Below are 21,391 nucleotides of genomic sequence, written 5' to 3' on the forward strand. Positions count from 1 at the left end.
TTGTGCCCAGATTCCTGAGCTACAGAGGCAGTGAGATAATAAATGCTGTTGAGGCCACAAAGTTTTGAGGTATTTGTTAATACAGCAATGGATACTTAATACAGCTTCCTACATGGTCTTCCTCCTTCGACCTTCACAATACAATCTGTTGTCCACACAGCAGTCAGAGATCCTTTTAAAACGTAAGTCAGATCATCATGACACTCACCTCCCTGCTAAGTGGCCTGCAAGGCCTTTCACGGTCTGATCCCCTATCCTCTCTCTGTCCTCATCTCCTATCACTCTTGCCCTTACAAATTTTCTTCCAGCACTCTGGCCTTCTTGCTGTTCTTCAGTATGGCAAGCAGCCTGCTGCCCGGATCCCACACACTGACTGTCCCCTCTCCTAGGATACTCTTCCCTCAAGGGCTCCCATATCTTGCCTGCTGGCTCCCGCATCTTCTTCAAGTCTGCTCAAATGTCACCTTCTCGGTGAGGTCCATCCTGGCTATCCTCTTTCAGTTCTGACAGAAAATAATTTATCGCTTTATTACATCATATTTTGTTGTCTTCCCTCCTTCTGTTCCTACTAAAATTTAATCTCTGGGAAAGCAGAAAACGTTGTCTTGTTCTTTCCTGTAACCCAAGTGCCTTGAACATTGCCTCATTAATTGCTTGCGCTCAGTAATATGTGTTGAATAAATGGGTTAAGTAGTTTATTAATTGTGAAACTAAATCCTGTCTGAAAGGTTTGGAGCAGCTTGTTGAAATAGCAAACAGAGATTCTGTGTTTTAAGTTGTGGCTAAGGTAGAATCATCCATGATGTATGTGGAGCCAGATCCTGTGTCCTGGACTTAAATATCTGTATCTGACCTGTGGGTAATTATATTGCTATCCTACACCTTTGACCTATTCATCTCGGCTCACCTGTGATCCAGGCTATACTCCTAAAGTTGGGTGAGAGAGTCTGCAACACAAGGAAAACAAAGAGCCATCATTTAGTAAATCAAACCCATAATAATACATTTTGTTGTTAAATGTAGCCAATCTCTGAGTATTTTTTATTAAAGTATCTCTAATGTTTAAAAGCATCTAACACATGCATCATGTTTCAACTGTCCTTAGCCCCTGCTTGGCTTCCCTCCTGTATGTGTCAGTGCCCAAAGTCCGGAAGGGGCCAAGGTGGCAGGGGTCTGGCGTGTCAGTGCTAACCTGAGTGTGTGCCCACCTGGCTGGGCTGTGACAGTGCCCGGGTTCAGCCCCAACCTTGCTCCATGATTGGAGCGGGCACTGGGAGCAGGGAGAGGCCAGGCAGTGGGAGCAGACACTTTGCAGGGGGGCCTTCCTGGGCCCCCAAGAGCACAGAGATGCCTGGGTTTGCAGCCGGGCCTGGGCAGCTGCAGCGGCACCTGGGGAGGGCAGGGCTTCTGCCTGTTCCATGGAGTGCATAACCCCAGCCGTGCCTCCCTGCTGCAGCGGATGTCTTGGCAGTGGCCACTCTAGGTGGGTCACTGCTGCCACCAATATGACATTAATGAAGTAGATTTAAAGTTTTCAGGGGATTTAATTAATCATGATTTTAAGTGGTGCTAATGTCTCTGGAAATTTAATCTCTTAGACTTGACTTATTTGAACATTCATCATAGAGCAAGCTAAAGTTATTGTTTCTAATTTACATAAAAATTACTACCTATAAAACGGAATAATAACTTTACAAGTTGAAATAAAAGTTTTAAGAAAATCTAGGTTTTTAAACATAAGACTTTAAAAATTAAATATTATTTTAATGGCTAGTAACTGTTGATAGTCCATTTTGTGCACAACAACCCCCCTTGGGCATTTGAAAGTAAAAATCTCTACTGACAATTTTGAAAGAATGAGTTTGAGGATACATCCACAGATTGGAGCTTCAGCATGAGCAGGACATGGAGAGCCCAGGAAACTTGAGCAAAATCATAGGGTTGCATCTGAAGAAGAAATTGATTACATTCAATTCTGGTCACCTGGCCCATTAGTTGTGGCATCAGACCCAGAAAAGGCATCTGGAGGGGAGTTAGTGTGCATCAATTTTAGCAATGAGTTATAGAGTCTCTCAATAACTGTGGCTTAAACATTTATTTTCCTCTTTTGTGGGGGTCCTGGGCTGGCCTGGTCCCTCAGCTCAGGGACCCAGCTCACTCTTCCTACATCCCTAACATCCATGAGGTGGCTCTTATTCTCATTACTTCAGGCCTACAGATCCTGCCCTTACGCTTTGCAGCAGGATAAAGGAAAAGGGCAAAAGATGGGTGTCCACTGTTCTGTCAGGAAGAGTCTTTGTTGCCATATCAGGACACTTCTGCTTTCCTTCCCGTTGGCCAGAACTCAGCCTCATTACCAAACCTACAAGCAATGCTGGGAAATGGAGTCTCCACTTCTGGTGGCTATGAGCCTTGCTAAAAATCAGATGTTCTAGAACTTACTATGGAAAAAAGCAAAAGCAAATATCAGGAAATGGGTACTTACTGCTTTACACATGTTGTGTGGGCAGCAGCAAGCTATAGGACGTGAAATTTTAAACCTTAAGACTTTATATGGAATGGCACAGTTGAAATAGGATGGAAATGATAGTCATAAGTAGTCACTGAAATCTGTACAGGAAAACGTGGGCTTGTTCCTGCAGTGTCACAAAACACCAGCTGGGGATTATGTTCAAAACCCCAAAAATGTCATTTTAGGGCAGATAAGTATTTTAGAAACAGCATTTTGGAAACAATCAAAAAACCGCCAAACTGAGGAATTAGCCTATGAGGAGGTATACATGGAAAGTATAAATTGGGTCTAAAAGTTTTTCTCTCTTTCTGTTTCTTTCTTTGTTTCTTCTTTCTTTGTTTTTTCTTTCTTTCTTTCTTTCTTTCTTTCTTTCTTTCTTTCTTTCTTTCTTTCTTTCTTTCCTTCTTTCTTTCTTTTCCTTTCTTTCTTTCTTTCTTTTCTTTTTCTTTCTTTTCTTTCTTTCTTTCTTTCTTTCTTGCGATTCTCCTGCCTCAGCCTCCCGAGTAGCTGCGATTACGGGGTCCTGCCACCATGACCGGCTAATTTTTTTTTTTTTTTTTTTGTATTTTTTAGTTGAGACAGGGTTTCACTACATTGGCCAGGCTGGTCTCAAACTCCTGACCTTGTGATCCGCCTACCTCGGCCTCCCAAAGTGCTGGGATTAGAGACGTGAGCCACCACGCCTGGCCCTAAAACTTTTTCATATACATACATATTTTTTGAGCTGGAGTCTCACTCTGTCACCCAGGCTGGAGTGCAGTGGCACAATCTTGGCTCACTGCAACCTCTGCCTCCTGGGTTCAAGCGATTCTCCTGCTGGGATTACAGGCGTGCACCACCATGCTTGGGTAATTTTTGCATTTTTAGTAGAGTCGGGGTTTCACCATGTTGGCCAGGCAGGTCTCAAACTCCTGACCTCAAGTGATCTGCCCACCTCAGCCTCCCAAAGTGCTGGGATTACAGGCATGAGCCACTGCACCCAGCCAAGTATCTTTTTTTTCTTTTTCTTTTCTTTTCTTTTTCTGATGGAGTCTCACTCTGTTGCCCAGGCTGGAGTACAGTGGCTTGATCTTAGCTCACTGCAACCTCCCCCTCCCAGGTTCAAGTGATGCCCCTGCCTCAGCCTCCCAAGTAACTGGGATTACAGGAACCCACCACCACCCCCAGCTAATTTTTGGATTTTTAGTAGAGTCTGGGTTTTGCCATGTTGGCCAGGCTGATCTTGAACTCCTGACCTCAGGTGATCTGCCCGTCTTGACCTCCCAAAGTGCTGGGATTACAGGCGTGAGCCACCGTGCTCCACCTAAAACTTTTTCATAATTTAATCAATGGCATATTCCTAGGAGAAACCAAAAAACGTTAAAATAAACTGCTTTGCTTACACAGAAAACAGCCTTCTTATATAAAATCCTGGGCTGGAAGTTCTTGTCAACAGGTTGCCCTTCCATTTTTTATTTTTTATTTTTTTTTTTGAGACAGAGGCTCACTCTGTCACCCAGGCTGGAGTGCAGTGGCATGATCTCAGCTCACTGCAACCTCCACCTCCCAGGCTTAATGTATCCTCCCACCTCAGCCTCACAAGTAGCTGTGACTACGGGTGCAGCCACCATACGTGGCTAATTTTTTTGGGGGTATTTTTTTGTAGAGACGAGGTCTCGCCATGTTGCCTAGGCTGGTTTCGAATTCCTGGGCTCAAGCAATCTGCCTGCCTAAGCCTCCCAAAGTGCTAAGATTACAGGCATGAACCACTTCGTAACCACCATCCAGACCAAAATGCAGAACATTTCTGTGGCCGAATTAAGTTCCCTCTTTCTTCTTAACCTCATTTCCTGGAGTCAACCACTATTGTGCCTCTATATCACCATAGGTTCCTCTTGTTTATTCTTGGCCTTCGTATAAATTGTATCATACACTATGTATTCTTTTGGGTCTGGTTTTTTCAGCTCAACATTATGTCTGTGAGAGTCATCCATGTTATTCTAGGTATTAGGAGTTCAATCCTTTTTATTGCTCAGTAGTATTCCATTGCATGAGTGTAACACAGTTTTTTTTTTTTTTGAGATGGGGTCTCACTCTGTCCTTCAGGCTGGAGTGCAGTGGTGCAATCATGGCTTACTACAGCCTCGACCTCCTGGGCTCCAAGTAACCCTCCTGCCTCAGCCTCCCAAGGAGCTGGGACTACAGGCACACATCACCACACCACACCTGGCCATTTTTTTTTTTTTTTTTTTTTTTTTGTAGAGATGGGGGTCTCACTAGGTTGACTCCCCAAGTGCTGGGATTACAGATATGAGCCACCACGCCTGGCCCAGATGTAAAGTTCTATCAACTTCATCATCATCTTTTCTTTTTAAATTATGCTTTAAGTTCTAGGGTACATGTGCACAATGTGTAGGTTTGTTACATATGTATACATGTGCCATGTTGGTGTGCTACACCAATTAACTCATCATTTACATTAGGTATATCTCCTAATGCTATCCCTCCCCACTCCCCCCACCCCACAACAGGCCCCGGTGTGTGATGTTCCCCTTCCTGTGTCCAGGTGTTCTCATTGTTCAATTCCCACCTAGGAGTGAGAACACACGGTGTCTGGTTTTCTGTCCTTGTGATAGTTTGCTGAGAATGATGGTTTCCAGCTTCATCCATGTCCCTACAAAGGACATGAACTCATCCTTTTTTATAGCTGCATAGTATTCCATGGTGTATATGTGCCACATTTTCTTAATCCAGTCTATCATTGATGGACATTTGGGTTGGTTCCAAGTCTTTGCTATTGTGAATAGTGCGGCAATAAACATACGTGTGCATGTGTTTTTATAGCAGCATGATTTATAATCCTTTGGGTATATACCCAGTAATGGGATGGCTGGGTCAAATGGTATTTCTAGTTCTAGATCCTTGAGGAATCACCACACTGTCTTCCACAGTGGTTGAACTAGTTTGCAGTCCCACCAACAGTGTAAAAGTGTTCCTATTTCTCCACATCCTCTCCAGCACCTGTTGTTTCCTGACTTTTTAATGATCGCCATTGTAACTGGTGTGGGATGGTATCTTATTGTGGTTTTGATTTGCATTTGTCTGATGGCCAGTGATGATGAGCATTTTTTCATGTGTCTATTGGCTATTTCCTTTAGAGGCTACTGAGTCACTTCATTCTGGCTGGTTCCCTCTACACCTTCATCACCATCCTGGAGATTTCCTTCCCATTTTCTCCCATATTGGATCTCCTTTTTTTCTGGAGTCCGTGCCTTTCGTTTCCTTGGTTTAGTCTCTTCTTCTAGTGAAACACACCTTCCAGTTAGCTCCCTGTAAAAGGAAGCTGTCAGAAAATGTCTCTCTTCTATTCTCATACCTAATTGATCATTTGGCTGGATACAGAACTCTAGCTCAGACACAATTTTCCCTCAGAATTTTGAAGGCATTACTCCATTGGCTTCTTGCTTCCAGAGTTATTGTTGAGAAAACTAAATCCATTCTCATCTTGATCATTTGTATGTGGCCTATTTTTTTTTCTCCCTTTCTGAAAGTTTATAAGGGGTATTCTTTTTCTTTTTAATGTTCTGAACTTTTATAGCATTGTACATTGGTGTAAAGTAATTTTTATTTATTGGGCTGGGCCCTTTCAATCATGTCCATATCCTTCTGTTCAGGGTAAAATTTTCCATGTATTTCATGGGTGATTCTTCTTTTTGAAACTTGTGTTATTCAGATGGGAGTTTTGGTGGGCTAGTCTTAGAATTTTGTCTTCTTAATCTTTTTCCCATTTCTTTATGTTTTTTCTTTCCTTTCTGAGGCTTTGCCTCAATGCTGTCTTTCAGCCCTTCTAGCGAGTTCTTAATGTCTGCTATCATGTTTTAAATTTCCAAGAACTGTTTCTTTGTTCTGAATATCTAATCTTTCCTTTTAAAAAATTGTTTGTGAGCTAGATGTGGTGGGGTGTGCCTGTAGTTGCAGCTACTTGGGAGGCTGAAGTGGGAGGCTTGGGCCCAGGTTTTCAAGGCCAGCATGAGCAACATAGCAAGACCCTGTCTTAAAAAAAAAGAAAAAGAAAAAGAAAAAAATTTTTTCTATTTCATTGATGCAGTGTCGCTTATTTTTCTTATAATATTAATGAATTTCCTTTTTTGTTTAAAATATTTTTTTCCTTGCATAGTTTCTGTTTCTTCTAATTCATTTTTTTCTTTTAGTTTGTTAGGGTCTTTATCCATATAATCTAGCTAATGGGTTTTGGCAGGCTAATGAATATATAAATTTGGAGTCAAGGGGAGAGGTTGGAGAATAAAAATTTTATCCAACTCAGAGAGCTGTTATAAAAATTAAGTGATGTAATGCATATAATTTGCTTAGCACAGGTCTGGAATATAGTAAGCATTCAACTGTTAGATGTTATTTTTTATTTTATTATTTAATGGCTGCATCATACTCTTTTAGCATATAGATGAACATAATTCACCTAGCCATTCCTCTACTGCTATTGAAGATCGGGCTTACTTTTTCACTTTTTACTATTATATAAATAGGGATTAGTATTTTTCTGAAAGCAGCTTTAATCACATATTTTTAAACTTTCATTATGTAATATATATTTTTTTGAGACAGGATTTTGATCTGTTACCCAGGCTGGAGCACAGTGGCAGGATCATAGCTTACTGCAGCCTTGACTTCCCAGGCTCAATCTATCCTCCCTCCCCAGCCTTCTGATTAAGCTGGGACTACAGGCACATGACCCACACCCAGCTAATTAATTTTTTTTTTTTTTTTTTTTTTTTTTTTTGTAGAGGTAGGGTTTCTTTATGTTGCCTAGGCTGGTCTCAAACTCCTGAGCTCAAGCAATTCTCCTGTCTTGGCCTTCCGAAGTACTGGTATTACAGGTGTGAGCTACCGTGCCCAGACTCATTATGGAATTTTCAATCATGTACAAAAGTAAAGAAAATGGTATAATAAACTCCCGCATACCCATTATTTAGTTTCAACAATAGCCATTTTTGGTCAAGTATCCAAAGATGTTCATGTTTAATGGGCAATCTTGTTTTATCTATAGTATATGGATTCTATACCAGTGCTGTCCAATAAAAATATAATGTAAACTACAAAGGAAAACCATGTTTGTAATTTAAAACCTAACTTAATGTAACCTATAATGTTCTAGTAGCTACATTTGAAAAATATTAAAGAAAGAAGTGAAATTTATTTATTTATTTATTTATTTATTTATTTATTTATTTAAGACAGGGTCTTACTCTATTGCCCAGGCTGGAGTGTAGTGGTGCAATCATAGTTTGTTGAAGCATCAAATTCCTGGATTCAACCGATCTTCCAGCCTCAGCCTCATGAGTAGCTAGGACTATAGGCATGTGCCAACAGGCCTGCTAATTTTTAAAGTTTTTGTACAGACAGAGTCTCCCTGTGTTGCCGAAGCTGGTCTGGAACTCCTGGGCTTCAGTGATGCTCCCATCTCACCTCAGCCTCCCAAAGTGCTGAGATTACAAGTGTGAGCCATTGTGCCTGTTCTGTGAAATTAATTTTAATAAAACATGTTATTTTACTCAATATATCCAAAATATTGTTTTAATATATAACCAGTTTCCAAGTTATTAATGACATATTTTAATTTTTTTGGTACTAAGTCTTCAAAATCTAGTGTGTACTTTACATTCATTGCATATCTCAACTGGACTAGCTCAATAGCCATATGTGCCTAGTGGCTCCCCTATGAGAAAATGTGAATATGCTCACCAAACAGGATTAATGTGAAGCAGATCCCAGACATTATATCAGTGTATCCATAAATATTTCAATATGTATCTGTAATGACAATGTCCATATTTTTTAAAAAGGTTTCCTTATAATTAATTTTTAGAAATACGGTTGTTGGGTTGAAGAATGTGCACTTTTAAAATCTTGCAGCATATTATAGCTACTTTTTCGGAACATTAGATTAATTTACACTCCTTTCCAGAGTGTGTGATGGAGCCCATGTCACCCTCATAGAGTGTTTTTGGATCCCTGACCATGGTTCTGAAATCTACAGAAAGGCAGTAAGACTTCCTCTCTGTTGTGAGAGGTCAATTTTTGTTTTGTTTTGTTTTAATGGCTTAAAACAACTTTTATTCTCTTACAGTTCTGAAGGTCAGAAGTCTGAATTCAGTTTTACTGGGCTAAAGTCAACGTTTTGGCTTTTAGAGGTTCCTTTTGGAGACTCTGAGGGGATAATTTGTTTCCTTATTTTCTCAGCTTCTCATGGCCACCTATGTTCCTTAACTTACCCCTTCTTCCATCTTTCAAGTGCATCATCCCAATCTTTACTTGTATTCATCACACTGCCTTTTCATCTGTGAGAAATCAAGTTCTAGTGATGATTCAGAGGTGACTTTTAAGCAGATAAGAGCAAAGGGACACAAGCAGGAACCTGCCAGTGGTGTGCACATGTAGTCCCAGCTACTTGGGAGGCTGAGAAGGAAGGATTGCATGAGCCCAGGGGTTCAAGTCCAGCCTCACCAACATAGACCCCCATCTCTAAAATAAATGAATAAATAAATAAAATAAAATAAAATAAAAACATGGGCTTCTTGGAACTCTACTTTTATTTAGAAGAAGAAAGCAGATGACAGAAGATAGAGGGAGGTAACAATAACAAGAGAGACAGACTTCTGGGTAAAAATGGCTGATAGAACACAAACATCTAAGTGCATATCTTCCTGAGGCCTGACTAGAACAACAGTGGGGGCTGTCCTTAAATACTTGCCTTGTTTTCTTTCTTTTCTTTTCTTTTCTTTCCTTTCTTTCTTTTTTTTTTTTGAGATGGAGTCACCCTCTGTTGCCCAGGCTCGAATGCAGTGGCACAATCTCGGCTCACTGCAACCTCCGCCTCCTGGATTCAAGCAATTCTCCTGCCTCAGCCTTCCGAGAAGCTGGGATTATAGGCATCTGCCATCATGCCCAGCTAATTATTGTATTTTTAGTAGAGATGGAATTTCACCATGTTGGTCAGGCTGGTCTCGAACTGCTGACCTCAGGTGATCTACCCGCCTTGGCCTCCCAAAGTGCTGGGATTACAGGCATGAGTGAGCCACCACTCCTGGCACCTCGTTTGTTTTCTATTTAAGGTGAGGGGATAAAAAGCTGATTGGAAGTTTTGAGTTATTGATTCAAGCTTCACTGTAGGATAATCTGACTAGCAAACTCCAAATGCCAGCACATTTGTGTCCTTTCTCCTGGACTGCTTGGATTCCTCATGAAAGAAGAATCTTCCAAAGTCCTGACTAGAGGGTAGAGTTAACCGAGAACCTGGGAGTTGATGGGGTTAGAGGCTTGGAGTCTAAACACTGAATATGCCTTGGTTTCCTTAATCTTGTTGTTTTGGTATGACACCTCCACCCGTAACTGTGCCTTGTGCCTTCCAGTTCCTATGCTTGAGTTGGGAAGAGGCAGTCACTCATCAGCAAAGAGTAGAAGGTATCTGGGAACCACTATTCTTTTTTTTTTTCTTTTCGAGAAGGAGTCTTGCTCTGTTGCCCAGGCTGGAGTGCAGTGGTGCAATCTCGGTTCACTGCAACCTCTGCCTCCTGGCTTCAAGCGATTCTCCTGCCTCAGCTGCCTCAGCCTCCTTAGTATCTGGGATAACAGGTGCTCCACCACACCTGGCTAATTTTTGTATTTTTAGTAGAGACAGGGTTTCACCATGTTGGCCAGGCTGGTCTTGAACTCCTGACCTCGTGATCCACCCGCCTCAGCCTCCCAAAGTGCTGGGATTACAGGCGTGAGCCACTGCATCCGGCCAGAATCACTATTCTTAAACAGCTTTAATTATCTTTATTTTGTGCTTGCTAACCCAGCTTGCAGCTGTACTTGATGCCACAGATTCCTGAGCTTTTTGAGAACACTACTATTTAAATTGGTTGATTTTTTATTTTCTCATTGTTTTAGGATTGTGCTTTCTTGGGTCTGCTAAGTCAGTTACCCCTGGTCCACCATGCCAAAATGTTTTTGTTGTTTTCTTCTTTTCTCTCCATGCTTATGGATATGTGCTGGTATAAACAATTTTTGTTTTTTTAAGAAAATAGTCTGGATCTTAACCTTCCTCTTACTAAACTCACTCTCCCTGCTGTGTTCACATGCCATTTAATAGCAACTCTATCCTGCCAGTCACTCAGGCAAAAATATTGGAATAACTTTTAACCCCTCTTTTTCTCTCTCACTCCACGTACATTCATCAGCAAACACTGTGGGCTCTACTTTCACATATATCCGGGGTCTGACCATTGCTCACAGCCTCTACTGCTACCACCCTGGTCCAAGCTATCAACATTTCTCATCTGGATTATTAAAATCACCCACCAACTGGTTTTCCTGTTTCTGCTCTTGTCTCCTTTGTTTTTTATCACTGTAACTAGAAACAGAAGCCAGATACCCCTCCTTTGTTCAGAACTCTAAATGGGGCCCCCTTGCACCATCTACTCCCTCTTAACTCCCTTACCCTATCTCCTCCATCTTCCATTCATTTATTCTGCTCCAATCACAATGGCCTTTGTATTTGTGGTCTCTTTTGCTTAGAATGCTCTTCCTCCAGATATTCAAATGGCCGACTCCTTCACATTCTCCAAGTGTTCGTTCAGACGTCACCTTATCTGAAAAGACTTTTCTGACCTAATGGTGTCCCCATCTCATGCTCCTGGCACTTTCCTTTCCCCTCACTCTTCTTTATATTTCTCCAGATCACTTATAATCCCCTGTACAGTGTGTATTTAGTTGGTTAGTGTCTGTCTCCCCCACTAGACTGTTGGCTCCCTGAAGGCAAGAACTTTGTCTACATTGTTAATTGGTGGAGTTACGCCACCTACACAGGATGTTACTCAGAGGATGAATTCAATCAATATTAGTTGAATGAACAAATGAACAAGCAGTTGAATTGAATGGCTGTATTAAAGGAAACAGGCATAGAAAACTTAAGATTTTTAGACAAAGATCACGCAACAATGAACAGCAGAACTAGGATGTGTGAACCAGGTTTTTGTGATGTGAAAGCCTGAGTTCTTAATCATTTTTTTTTATATTTGGGAATAATTTTTAATCAGATCTGAAAATGCTAATGGTATAATGCTGTGAACAAATGAAATATAAAATTGTAATTCCAGCATGATCTTAACTATGTACAAATATGTAGAGAAAAAGATTCAGAAAGAAAAATATCAAATATACAGCAGTTAGATTCTGAGTGTTTTTTTATATATATATATATATATATATATATTTTTTTTTTTTTTTTTTTTTTTTTTTTTTTGAGACAGTTTCATTCTTGTTGCCCAGGCTGGAGTGCAATGGCATGATCTCAGCTCACCGCAACCTCCACCTTCCGGGTTCAAGCAGTTCTCCTGCCTCAGCCTCCCAAGTAGCTGGGATTACAGGCATGCACCACGATGCCCAGCTAATTTTGTAATTTTAGTAGAGACAGGGTTTCTCCAGGTTGGTCAGGCTGGTCTCGAACTCCTGACCTCAGGTGATCTGCCCACCTCAGCCTCCCAAAGTGCTGGGATTATAGGCGTGAGCCTCCACGCCCGGCCTCAAAATATATATTTTAACTTTTATTTAGAAAATTGTAAACATACACAAAGCAGACAGAATACTGTAATAAACTTCTGTGTCTCATCACCCCAACCTCAAGGACCATCAAAGTATGGGCCAGTTCTACCCCTACATTCTCCCTCCCCTGTAATTTTGAATCAATTCACAGATGTGATGGTCAATTTTATGTGTCAACTTGGCTAGACTATGGCACCCAGTTATTTGTTAATCTAGGTGTAGCTGTGAAAGTATTTTGTGGATGTGATTACTGCCCATAATTAGTAGATTTTTAAGAGGACTTATCCTAGATAATCTGGGTGAGCCTGATTAAATCAGTTGAAAATCCATAAGAGCAGAACTGGGACTTCTCTGAGAAGGAAGAAATTCTATCTGTGGACTGTAGCTTTAGTTCATGCCTGAGGGTTCCAGCCTGCTCTTCCTGACGGCCTGCCCTATGGATTTAGGACTTGCCTAGCTAGCCCCATAGTCTCACAAGCCAATTCCTTGCAATAGATCTCTTCATACTGGCTCTATTTCTCTGGTTGAACTTTGACTGATACGCCAGACATATCATTTCATCTGGAAGCAGTTCAGCAAGTATCTAAACCAGGGGTCCCCAACCCTCAGCCAGGCAGTAGACCAGTACTGGTCCGTGGCCTGTTTAGGAACCGGGCCGCACAGCAGGTGTTGAGCAGCAGGCAAACCAGCATTACCACCTGAGCTCTGCCTCCTGTCAGATCAGCAACAACGCGAACCCTATTGTGAACTGTGTGTGTGAGGGATCTAGGTTTGCTCCTTATGAGAATCTAATGCCTGATGATCTGAGGTGGAATAGTTTCATCCTGAAACCATCTGTGCCTCCCCACCCAGCCCCCCACTGTCCGTGGAAACATTGTCTCCCATGAAACTGGTTTCTGGTGCCAAAAAGGTAGAGGACCATTGATCTAAACAGCAAGGGTTCTTGAAAAAAAAATCCAAGATACCATTATTTCATTAGTTATTTACTTATTTTGAGACAGAGTCTTGCTCTTCTGCTCAGGCTGGAGTGCAGTGGCATGATCTTGGCTCACTACAACTTCCACCACCCAGGTTCAAGTGGTTCTCTTGCCTCAGCCTCCCGAGCAGCTGGGATTACAGGTATGCACCACCACACCCGGCTAATTTTTGTATTTTTTGGTAGAGACGGGGTTTCACCAAGTTGGCCAGGCTGGTCTCGAACTCCTGGCCTCAGGTAATCCATCCACCTCAGCTTTTCAAAGCACTGGGATAACAGGCATGAGCCATGGCGCCAGGCCGGTTCCATTATTTTACCTAAACAAAAATTAACAGGAATTCCTTGATAATGTTCAATGTTCAGATTTCCAATTATCTCCTTATTTTATACTATTAAAAATATTTTTGAACGAATGATTTTTTTTTTCTAATACCTTTAGAGAGGTTTAAAAAAAGGGTGGGAGGCTCACCCTGGGAAGAATTTTTTCCATAGCTCCAACAGAGGGCATTCAAGTCTCATGTTTCGAGAGAAAAAACAGTTGTCTCATTTCTATTACACCCTTAGTCATTTAGCTCAGGGCTTGTCGCACAGTAGACTTTTGGTGAAAGTATGATGAGTGAATAAGTAAATGGGTGAAAGAGATATGTTTTAAAACTTGTATTTATTGGCTACATCCATGCCAGGCACTGGCTAAGTGCTGTATTTTCTCTTAACTATCCCATGAGGTAGGTATTATGCCTGTTTTATATATGGAGGAAGTTAAGACTCAAGGAGACTGAAAGACATGATGAAAACCATAGAGGTAATAAGGAGAAAATTCTTGAGTTAACCCAGATCTGTGACTTTATATTGTAGTATAGGACATACCGATGATGTATAAATGGTTGAAAAAGGGAACACCTGTAACCACTACCTAGTTGTAGAATAACACTGTCACCCCAGAAGCCCTGTTGTTATGAACTGAATATTTGTGATCCCCCAAATTTATATGTTGAAGCCCTAACCCCCAGTGTAGGATTTGGAGATGGAGCCTTTGGGAGGGGAGATAACTAGGGTTAGATAAGGTTATGAAGGAGTGGCCCTCATGGTGGGATTAATGCCCTTGTCAGAAAAGATCCCAGAGTGCTCTCTCTTTCTCTCTCGCTCTCTCTCCCTGAGAGCTCAGAGGAAAGGCCGTGTGGACACAGCATAAAGGCCACCATCTGCAAGCCAGGAATTGAGCTCTCACCAGGAATTAGTTAGCTGATGCCTTTATGTTGGAATTCCCAGGCTCCAAAACTGTGAGAAGATTAATTTCTGTTGTTTAAGCCACTCAATTTATAGTATTTTATTATGGCAGTTCAAGCAGCCTAAGACATCCATTTATCCTTTTGCAGATACAGCCTCCATCTCCTCCCAAATTTCAGAGTAATAATTTCCTTGCTTTTCTTTAGCGTTTAACCTTCTGTGTTTAGTTTTGCCTGTTTTTAAATTTTGTATTAGGCCAGACGCGATGGCTCACGCCTGTAATCCCAGCACTTTGGGAGGCCAAGGCGGAGGGATCACGAGGTCAGGAGTTCGAGACCAGCCTGGCCAACATGGTGAAACCCTGTCTCTACTAAAAATACAAAAATTAGCTGGACGTGGTGGCAGATGCCTGTAATCCCAGGAGGCTGAGGCAGGAGAATCGCTTGAACCCAGGAGGTGGAGGTTGCAGTGAGCCAAGATTGAGCCACTGCACTCCAGCCTGGGCGACAGAGCGAGACTCCATCTCAAAACAAAAACAAAACAAAACAAAAAAAACAAACAAAAAAACCTTTTTATTATGTAGTTCTTTTGTTTTCATTGATGTACAGTATTTTCTAGTATGGCTATATCGCTATTTATTTATTCCTTTATTCCGTAGGATAGGCATCTTGCTTGCTGCTTAAAACATTCTTAGGCATGTATCCTGGTATATCTAAGAGTATATATCGCTAAGGTATATACTTTGGACTGGAATTTCTTCAACTTTATTAGACAATACCTCCATTTTCCAGAGTGGTTGCATTAATTTACATTCCTACAGCGGTATAGGAGAGTTCCAGTTCCACATCCTCACTAATTTTGGTATTGTCAGACTTCTAAGTTTTGCCAAACGAATGAGCATATTGTACTATTTCTCTGTAGTTTTAATTTGCATTATCCCAATAATGAGATTGAGCATCTTTTCATATGTTTATTAGATACTTAGTTGTCTCCTTTTGAAAAGTGTCTTTTCAAGACTATTGCCTGTTTAGAAAAATTGAATCATCTTCCTTTTTCTTATTTATTTGTAAGTGTTCTTCATGTAATTTGGAAAGTAGTCCTTTATCAGTTATATATGTTGTAAATACCTTCTTCCACTCTGTGGCTTGTCTTTTCACTCTTTTAATGATGTTTTTTGAGAAACAGAAGTTTTACATTTTAATGTATTAAATACTTTCTTATGGTTAATGCTTTTTGTGTAGTGTTTAAGAAACCCTTCCCTTACCCAGTATCCTAAAAATGTTCTACATTTTCTTCTAAACCTTTATAGGTTTTTCACACTTAGGTCTTTAAGCTACCTGGAAACAATTCTTGCAAGTGGAGTGAGGAAAGGGTCAAATTCATTTTTTCTCCATTAAGATATCCAATTGTCCTGCATTTTCCCACTGCTCTGATGTGACACCTCTGTTATAAATCAGGTGTCTGTATGTGAATGGGTATGTTAGACTACGGAAATATAAAGCCAAATTCCTAACTACTATATGATGCTGCCTTTCTGGGTAAAAGGCAAAGTTATGCAATGGGTTTTGGACTCAACCAGGCCCAAAGCTCAAGCCCCGATCCCTATTCCCCAAATCACTCAGTGACTGAGTAATGCTGGCACGTACTTTTACCTCTGAACCCATGCTTTTTTTACATAGCTGTGATTAGGAATAGACACTATTTGTGCTACTCATCACTTTTATCTTCACATATTTCAGATCAAAAGACTTGCTTTGGTTGGAGCTTTGGGGTTTGGGGTTCCATAGTTGTATTAGTTTACTGTGACTGTGTAACAAATTGCCACAAATTTAGTGGCTTTAAACATCATCTTTTTGTTACTTTATAGTTTTGTAGGTCAGAAGTCAGAGTGGGCTCAACTGGGTTCTCCACTTAGGGTCTCAGTAGGGTGAAATCAAGATATGATCTGACCTGGACTCTTATCTGAAAGCTCTGGGGGAAAATATGCTTCCAAGTTCATTCAGGTTGTTGGCAGAATCCAGCTCCTTGCAGCTGTAGGGCTGAGGTTCCTGGTTTTTTGCTGATGCCAGCCAGGGACTGCTGTTAGTTTCTAGAGGCTGCACTTAGGGCCTTTGCACACGGCGCCCTCCGTTCTCAAGCCGGCAACTGCATGTGGAATTCTTCTCATGCTTTGAATCTCTGACTTCCTCTTCTGGAGAAAATGCTCTGCCTTTAAAGAGCTCATGTGGTGAGGTTAGGCCTACCTGGATAAGCTCTCCATTTGAAGGTCAACTGATTTGTAATTACATCTGCAAAGTCCTTTTGCCATGTGACAATGTAACCACATAATTGGAGTAACACCAGAGGGCGAAGGAGAATTCTGTTCACCACAGTAACAGTGCTAGATATGCCACTTGAACTGCAGATTTCACAATGGTCTATCTATAAAAATTCTTGTGTGTGTGTGTGAGAGAGAGAGAGAGAGAGAGAGAGAGAGAGTTTTGCTCTGTTACCCAGGCTGGAGTGCAGTGGCATGATCTCAGCTCACTGCAACCTCCACCTCCCAGGCTCAAGCAGTCCTCTTACCTCAACCTCCCAAGTAGCTGGGACTCCCAGTGTGCCCACAACTTCTGGCTAATTTTTGTATTTTTTGGAGAGAAGAGGTTTCACCACGTTTCCCAGGCTGCTCTCGAACTTCTGGACTCAAGCAATCCCGCCTGCCTCAGCTACTCCCAAAAGGCTGAGATTACAGGTGTGAGCTACTGCACCCAGTCAAAAATTCTTCGGTGTGTGTCAGAAAACCTGAAGTACCTCAGCTTATTCTAACTTCCCAAATGAGTTAGAAATGTTCACTAGGACTTGCCTTCATGGAGCTTTGGCTCTCTTTCTTGCACATACAGATTTTTTTTCTTGCAAGCTCTTGGTGATTTGTATGCTGTTTTTTTCCCTGCTATCTCTATAATTTATTGCCCATTTCTTAGTCATTCATGGAAACAACCTCAACCAACAAATATGAATAAATACTGTGTTCGTAGCATATGTCCAAATCCAAAATCACACCTAAAAGTTATCAGCCATAATAGGTGTTTTTAGATGTCTGTTGAATAAATGAGGAGTGATGTACAATAGGCTTTGCCCTCAAGTAGCCTACTCTGTCTTTTAGAAATAAGCTGTACACATATGCCAAGATAAATAACAATATGAGGACTTACATGGCTGGTTTTGAAAAAGTGGTCCAGGAGATAGAGCATAGTATGTGTGTGCAAGGAAAGCTTTGTGGAAGACTTATATGAAGGAACTGGACCTTGAGACACATACATGATTTGGATGGGTGGGAGGATGATCTACAATATAGTAGAGAGGATGGTGGGAGCAAAGGTACAGTTTGGGATAGGAGTAGCCGTTCTGGATGAGAACCAAGATTTGAGTGTCAGGTTGTGGCCTCACAGAGGCTTAGAATTTCAAATAAGGTACAGAAATGCTTGACTCAATAATCTCAAGCAGTCAAAGGTTTATCGAAGTAAAAGCACTTTGAACTCTCTGGAATAAAGGTGATATTAATGAATGGGTTTCTTAATTCGCTAGGGAAAAAAAATTTCTCTCATAAATATCACCTAGGGTCCTTAGGAGAAAGAGTACCATATGCAAGTTAACACACACCCATTGCAAGTCAAAATAAAATAACAGTTCTTTATTCCATATTCAGCTAAGAAACAGCAATATGAAATAATGCTGATTTTTAGTTTGTAGCCATTGGATTTGCTGGAGTTCTTTCGCATTCGACTTTGGAGATAAATATTCCTGCAGCTTCCTTTTCTTTCCCCAAAGTCAAGACCTATGACTACTATGCAGAGAGGTCTATGATCTAGGAAAGTAATTCGTTAATAAATCATAGAGTAGGATGTTCTATGACAACATCAAGTATACTTGTGGGAATGGTGACAAAAATATATACACCATGATAACAATGGAAAGTCAGCACTTTGCTAAGCAAAAGCCTAGCAAAGGCAGTAAAATCTGGAATGCAATAATCTTGCTAGGGATCAATGCGTTTTTATGGGAGGGCATAGCGATACAATGGTGAGATGAGGATGATGAGAAACACACAGGTTGCAATCTAGTGACCAGAGCCCTAAGTGGGAATTCCACTTGGAGAATGGTCTATAGTTTTCTGGGAGACCTTTTTTATGTCTCTGTGCTTCGGGATCCACCTGTATGACAGAAGCCTGGCTGTGGCCGCTGCCCTGAAGGAAGTAAGTCTTCTCCCCCAGATACTATATTCCACTGATCTGAGGGTGTTCACTGCCTAAGAGATTGCTACAAGAAAGTCTTAGTTAAAGACCGATGGGAAAAAACTATAAAATGAGATTCTGATTGGCAAAATGCTTAATGGGTATCTTGCCACGAAGAATACTGAGGGAGGGAAATGGAAACTGAGCCCTGAGGTCAGTTCTTCAACATTAAACTGATACCTTCTCAACTTACTCTTCCTCTGGGGGACTTAAGAGCCTGACCTTGGTGGCCTGTCTCTTCTCTGTTCCCCAGTAGATCAGCACGTGGGTAGTGAGGTCTCTGAAGAACAATATGCACAGAATAGCCAAGGGACGCCTCAAGAGGTGCTGTGGCAGAAATCAGTATTTGAGAGGCACATGACCTAGGTGTTTGATTTTAGTTAGTTGTATTTCCTGAAGGCAGCCACTTCACCTGCATTGCCTGGTGCCACCCAGGCTGACTCTAAGCAGCCATTGGACTCCAGGAGCTGCTTTGAAGGCTCAGTCAGAATCCACTGCATGGTCAAAGGCATGCTCGGAGTGCCTCTTTTTTCTGGATGCTGAACACAGGTATGCAAGAAATGCCAGACACAGCAAGGCTGCTGCTGTGAAGAAAGCGAGGGTGCCCACAAAGACAGGTGGTTCTATGGGCAGACGGATCAGAGGGCTTTCAGCTGGGATCTGGTTGGTCAGGCTGAGCATGTAGCCAAGAGACCAGGCTATGCTGCTATTCCCCACCTGTGGAGTAGAGGAGATGGCTCAGTTCTCGGGGCAAGGCTCAAGGCTGCAATTACATACCGGAGGCATACCGCTATCAACCTCACAAAGCTCCCATGGGAAATTGTGGCCCAAAGAGGTGAAAGGACTTGCCCAAGTTAAGACACCACACTGTAGCCACAAAGGCTTGGGGAATCTCACCTCCAGTGCTGCAGAAGAAATAGTCAAAAGAACAAATCCTCACAATCTTGTCACAGCCAAGAGTGAAGAAGGCACAGTTAATAACAGTGAAAGTGTTCCTGTTGTCCAGGAGCACAGGAGTGTTTGTGGCTAGAGAAAAAGGCTAATGAGTGGTTTACTGATCCCAGGACCAGTTTCTAAGAATAGAAAATCAGCCCAAATGGGAAGCCGACTGTCAATTTATTCTGGTAGTTGTATCTATTTCTGCTTTACATGTTTTTAGGGTGTTTTATTAGGTGTATAAATGTTTCACCTTTTGCAGTCTTCATAGTGAATTGAACATTTTGTCATTATGTTGTAACCCTCTCTGTCTAGAATGAGGCTCTTGGTCTTAAAGACGGCTTTGCCAGATACTAAATAGTTATACCAGCTTTCTTTTGGGTAGTGTTTGATAATTTAAAAAAATTATCTTTCAATCTTTCCATGTCTTTATGCTTGAACCATGTTTCCCTTATAAATGGCACCTGCTTGATTTCTAAAAATTCAATTTGACATCTCTTTTTTAACTGGTAGGTTTAGTCCATTTATAATTATTGTGATTATTAATATATTTACACTTCTTTCTAATATCTTTTAAATTTTCAATTAGTGCTATTTTTCTATGTAATTTTTTTCTTCTTTCCTGCCTTAAAAATGATATCTGTGGCCAGGCATGGTGGCTCACGCCTATAATCCCAGCACTTTGGGAGGCCGAGGCGGGATCACCTGAGGTCAGGAGTTCAAGACCAGCCTGGCCAACATGGTGAAACCCTGTCTACAAAAATACAAAAATTAGCCAGGCATGATGGTGGGTGCCTGTAATCCCAGCTACTCAGGAGGCTGAGGCAGGAGAATTGCTTGAGCCCAGGAGGCGGAGGCTGCAGTGAGCCAAGATCACACCATTGCACTCCAGCCTAGGCGACAGAGCGAGACTCTGTCTCAAAAAAAAAAAAAGAAAAAGAAAAAGATATCTCTGTGTTCCCTTTGACAAGAAGAGAATTTTAGGTTACTCTTATGTCCCTGTATCTTATAACTCCTTACCACACCCTTACCATGTGGATATTTTCTATACTTGAGTCATATGAATGGAGTTTTTTTTAAATACTTTTCTTTAGTGTTTGTTTTCTGATTTTTTAATATAATTTTTTTTTTTTTTTTTTTTTGTGACAGAGTCTTGCTCTTTCGCCCAGGCTAAAGTGAAATGGTGAGATCTCAGCTCACTGGAACCTCCACCTCCCAGTTTCAAGCAATTCTCCTGCCTCAGCCTCCTGAGTGGCTGGGAGTACAGGCGCATGCCACCACACCCAGCTAATTTTTTGTATTTTTAGTAGAGACATGGTTTTGCCATGTTGGCCAGGCTGGTCTCAAACTCCTGACCTCAAGTGATTCACCTGCCTCGGCCTCCCAAAGTGCTGGGATTACAGGCGTGAGCCACAGCATCCGGCCTTTTTAATGTAAATTTTAAGCCACAGCATCATTTATTCTTACTTCCAGTGTTTTTGTAACATCTCCTGGATTTATTTCTCTTCTTATTTTATTACTTCCACCAAAAATATTTTCATTGTAAGTCTTTGTGCAGCAAATCTTCTTAAGTCTTTTTACACCTTCACATTTTTATTTATTTATTTTTATTTTTATTTTTTGAGATGGAGTTTTGCTGTTGTTGCCCAGGCTGGAGTGCAATGGCGAGATCTCGGCTCACCACAACCTTCACCTCCCAGGTGCAAGTGATTCTCCTGCCTCAGCCTCTGAGTAGCTGGGATTACAGGCATGCACCAACATGCCCGGCTAATTTCATATTTTTAGTAGAGACAGGGTTTCTCCATGTTGGTCAGGCTGGTCTCAAACTCCTGACCTCAGGTGATCTGCCTGCCTCGGCCTCCCAAAGCGCTGGGATTACAGGTGTGA

The 21,391-nt window shown here is 41.5% G+C and overlaps 1 protein-coding gene across 1 annotated transcript in view; it reads right to left on the reverse strand.

The window, feature by feature from the left end:
* Positions 1-17,946: 17,946 nt before the first annotated feature.
* ENTPD3 (ectonucleoside triphosphate diphosphohydrolase 3) overlaps positions 17,947-21,391 on the reverse strand; it is a 40,556-nt gene continuing 37,111 nt past the window's right edge. Inside the window, exon 11 of the mRNA XM_054552258.2 lies at positions 17,947-19,285. Within this exon, the coding sequence (XP_054408233.1) occupies positions 19,049-19,285 (237 nt within the window). The 3' untranslated portion in view covers positions 17,947-19,048. The remainder of the gene's footprint in view (positions 19,286-21,391) is intronic.

The sequence above is a fragment of the Pongo abelii genome, chromosome 2 (assembly GCF_028885655.2).
Source record: "Pongo abelii isolate AG06213 chromosome 2, NHGRI_mPonAbe1-v2.0_pri, whole genome shotgun sequence".
Lineage (NCBI taxonomy): Eukaryota > Metazoa > Chordata > Mammalia > Primates > Hominidae > Pongo > Pongo abelii.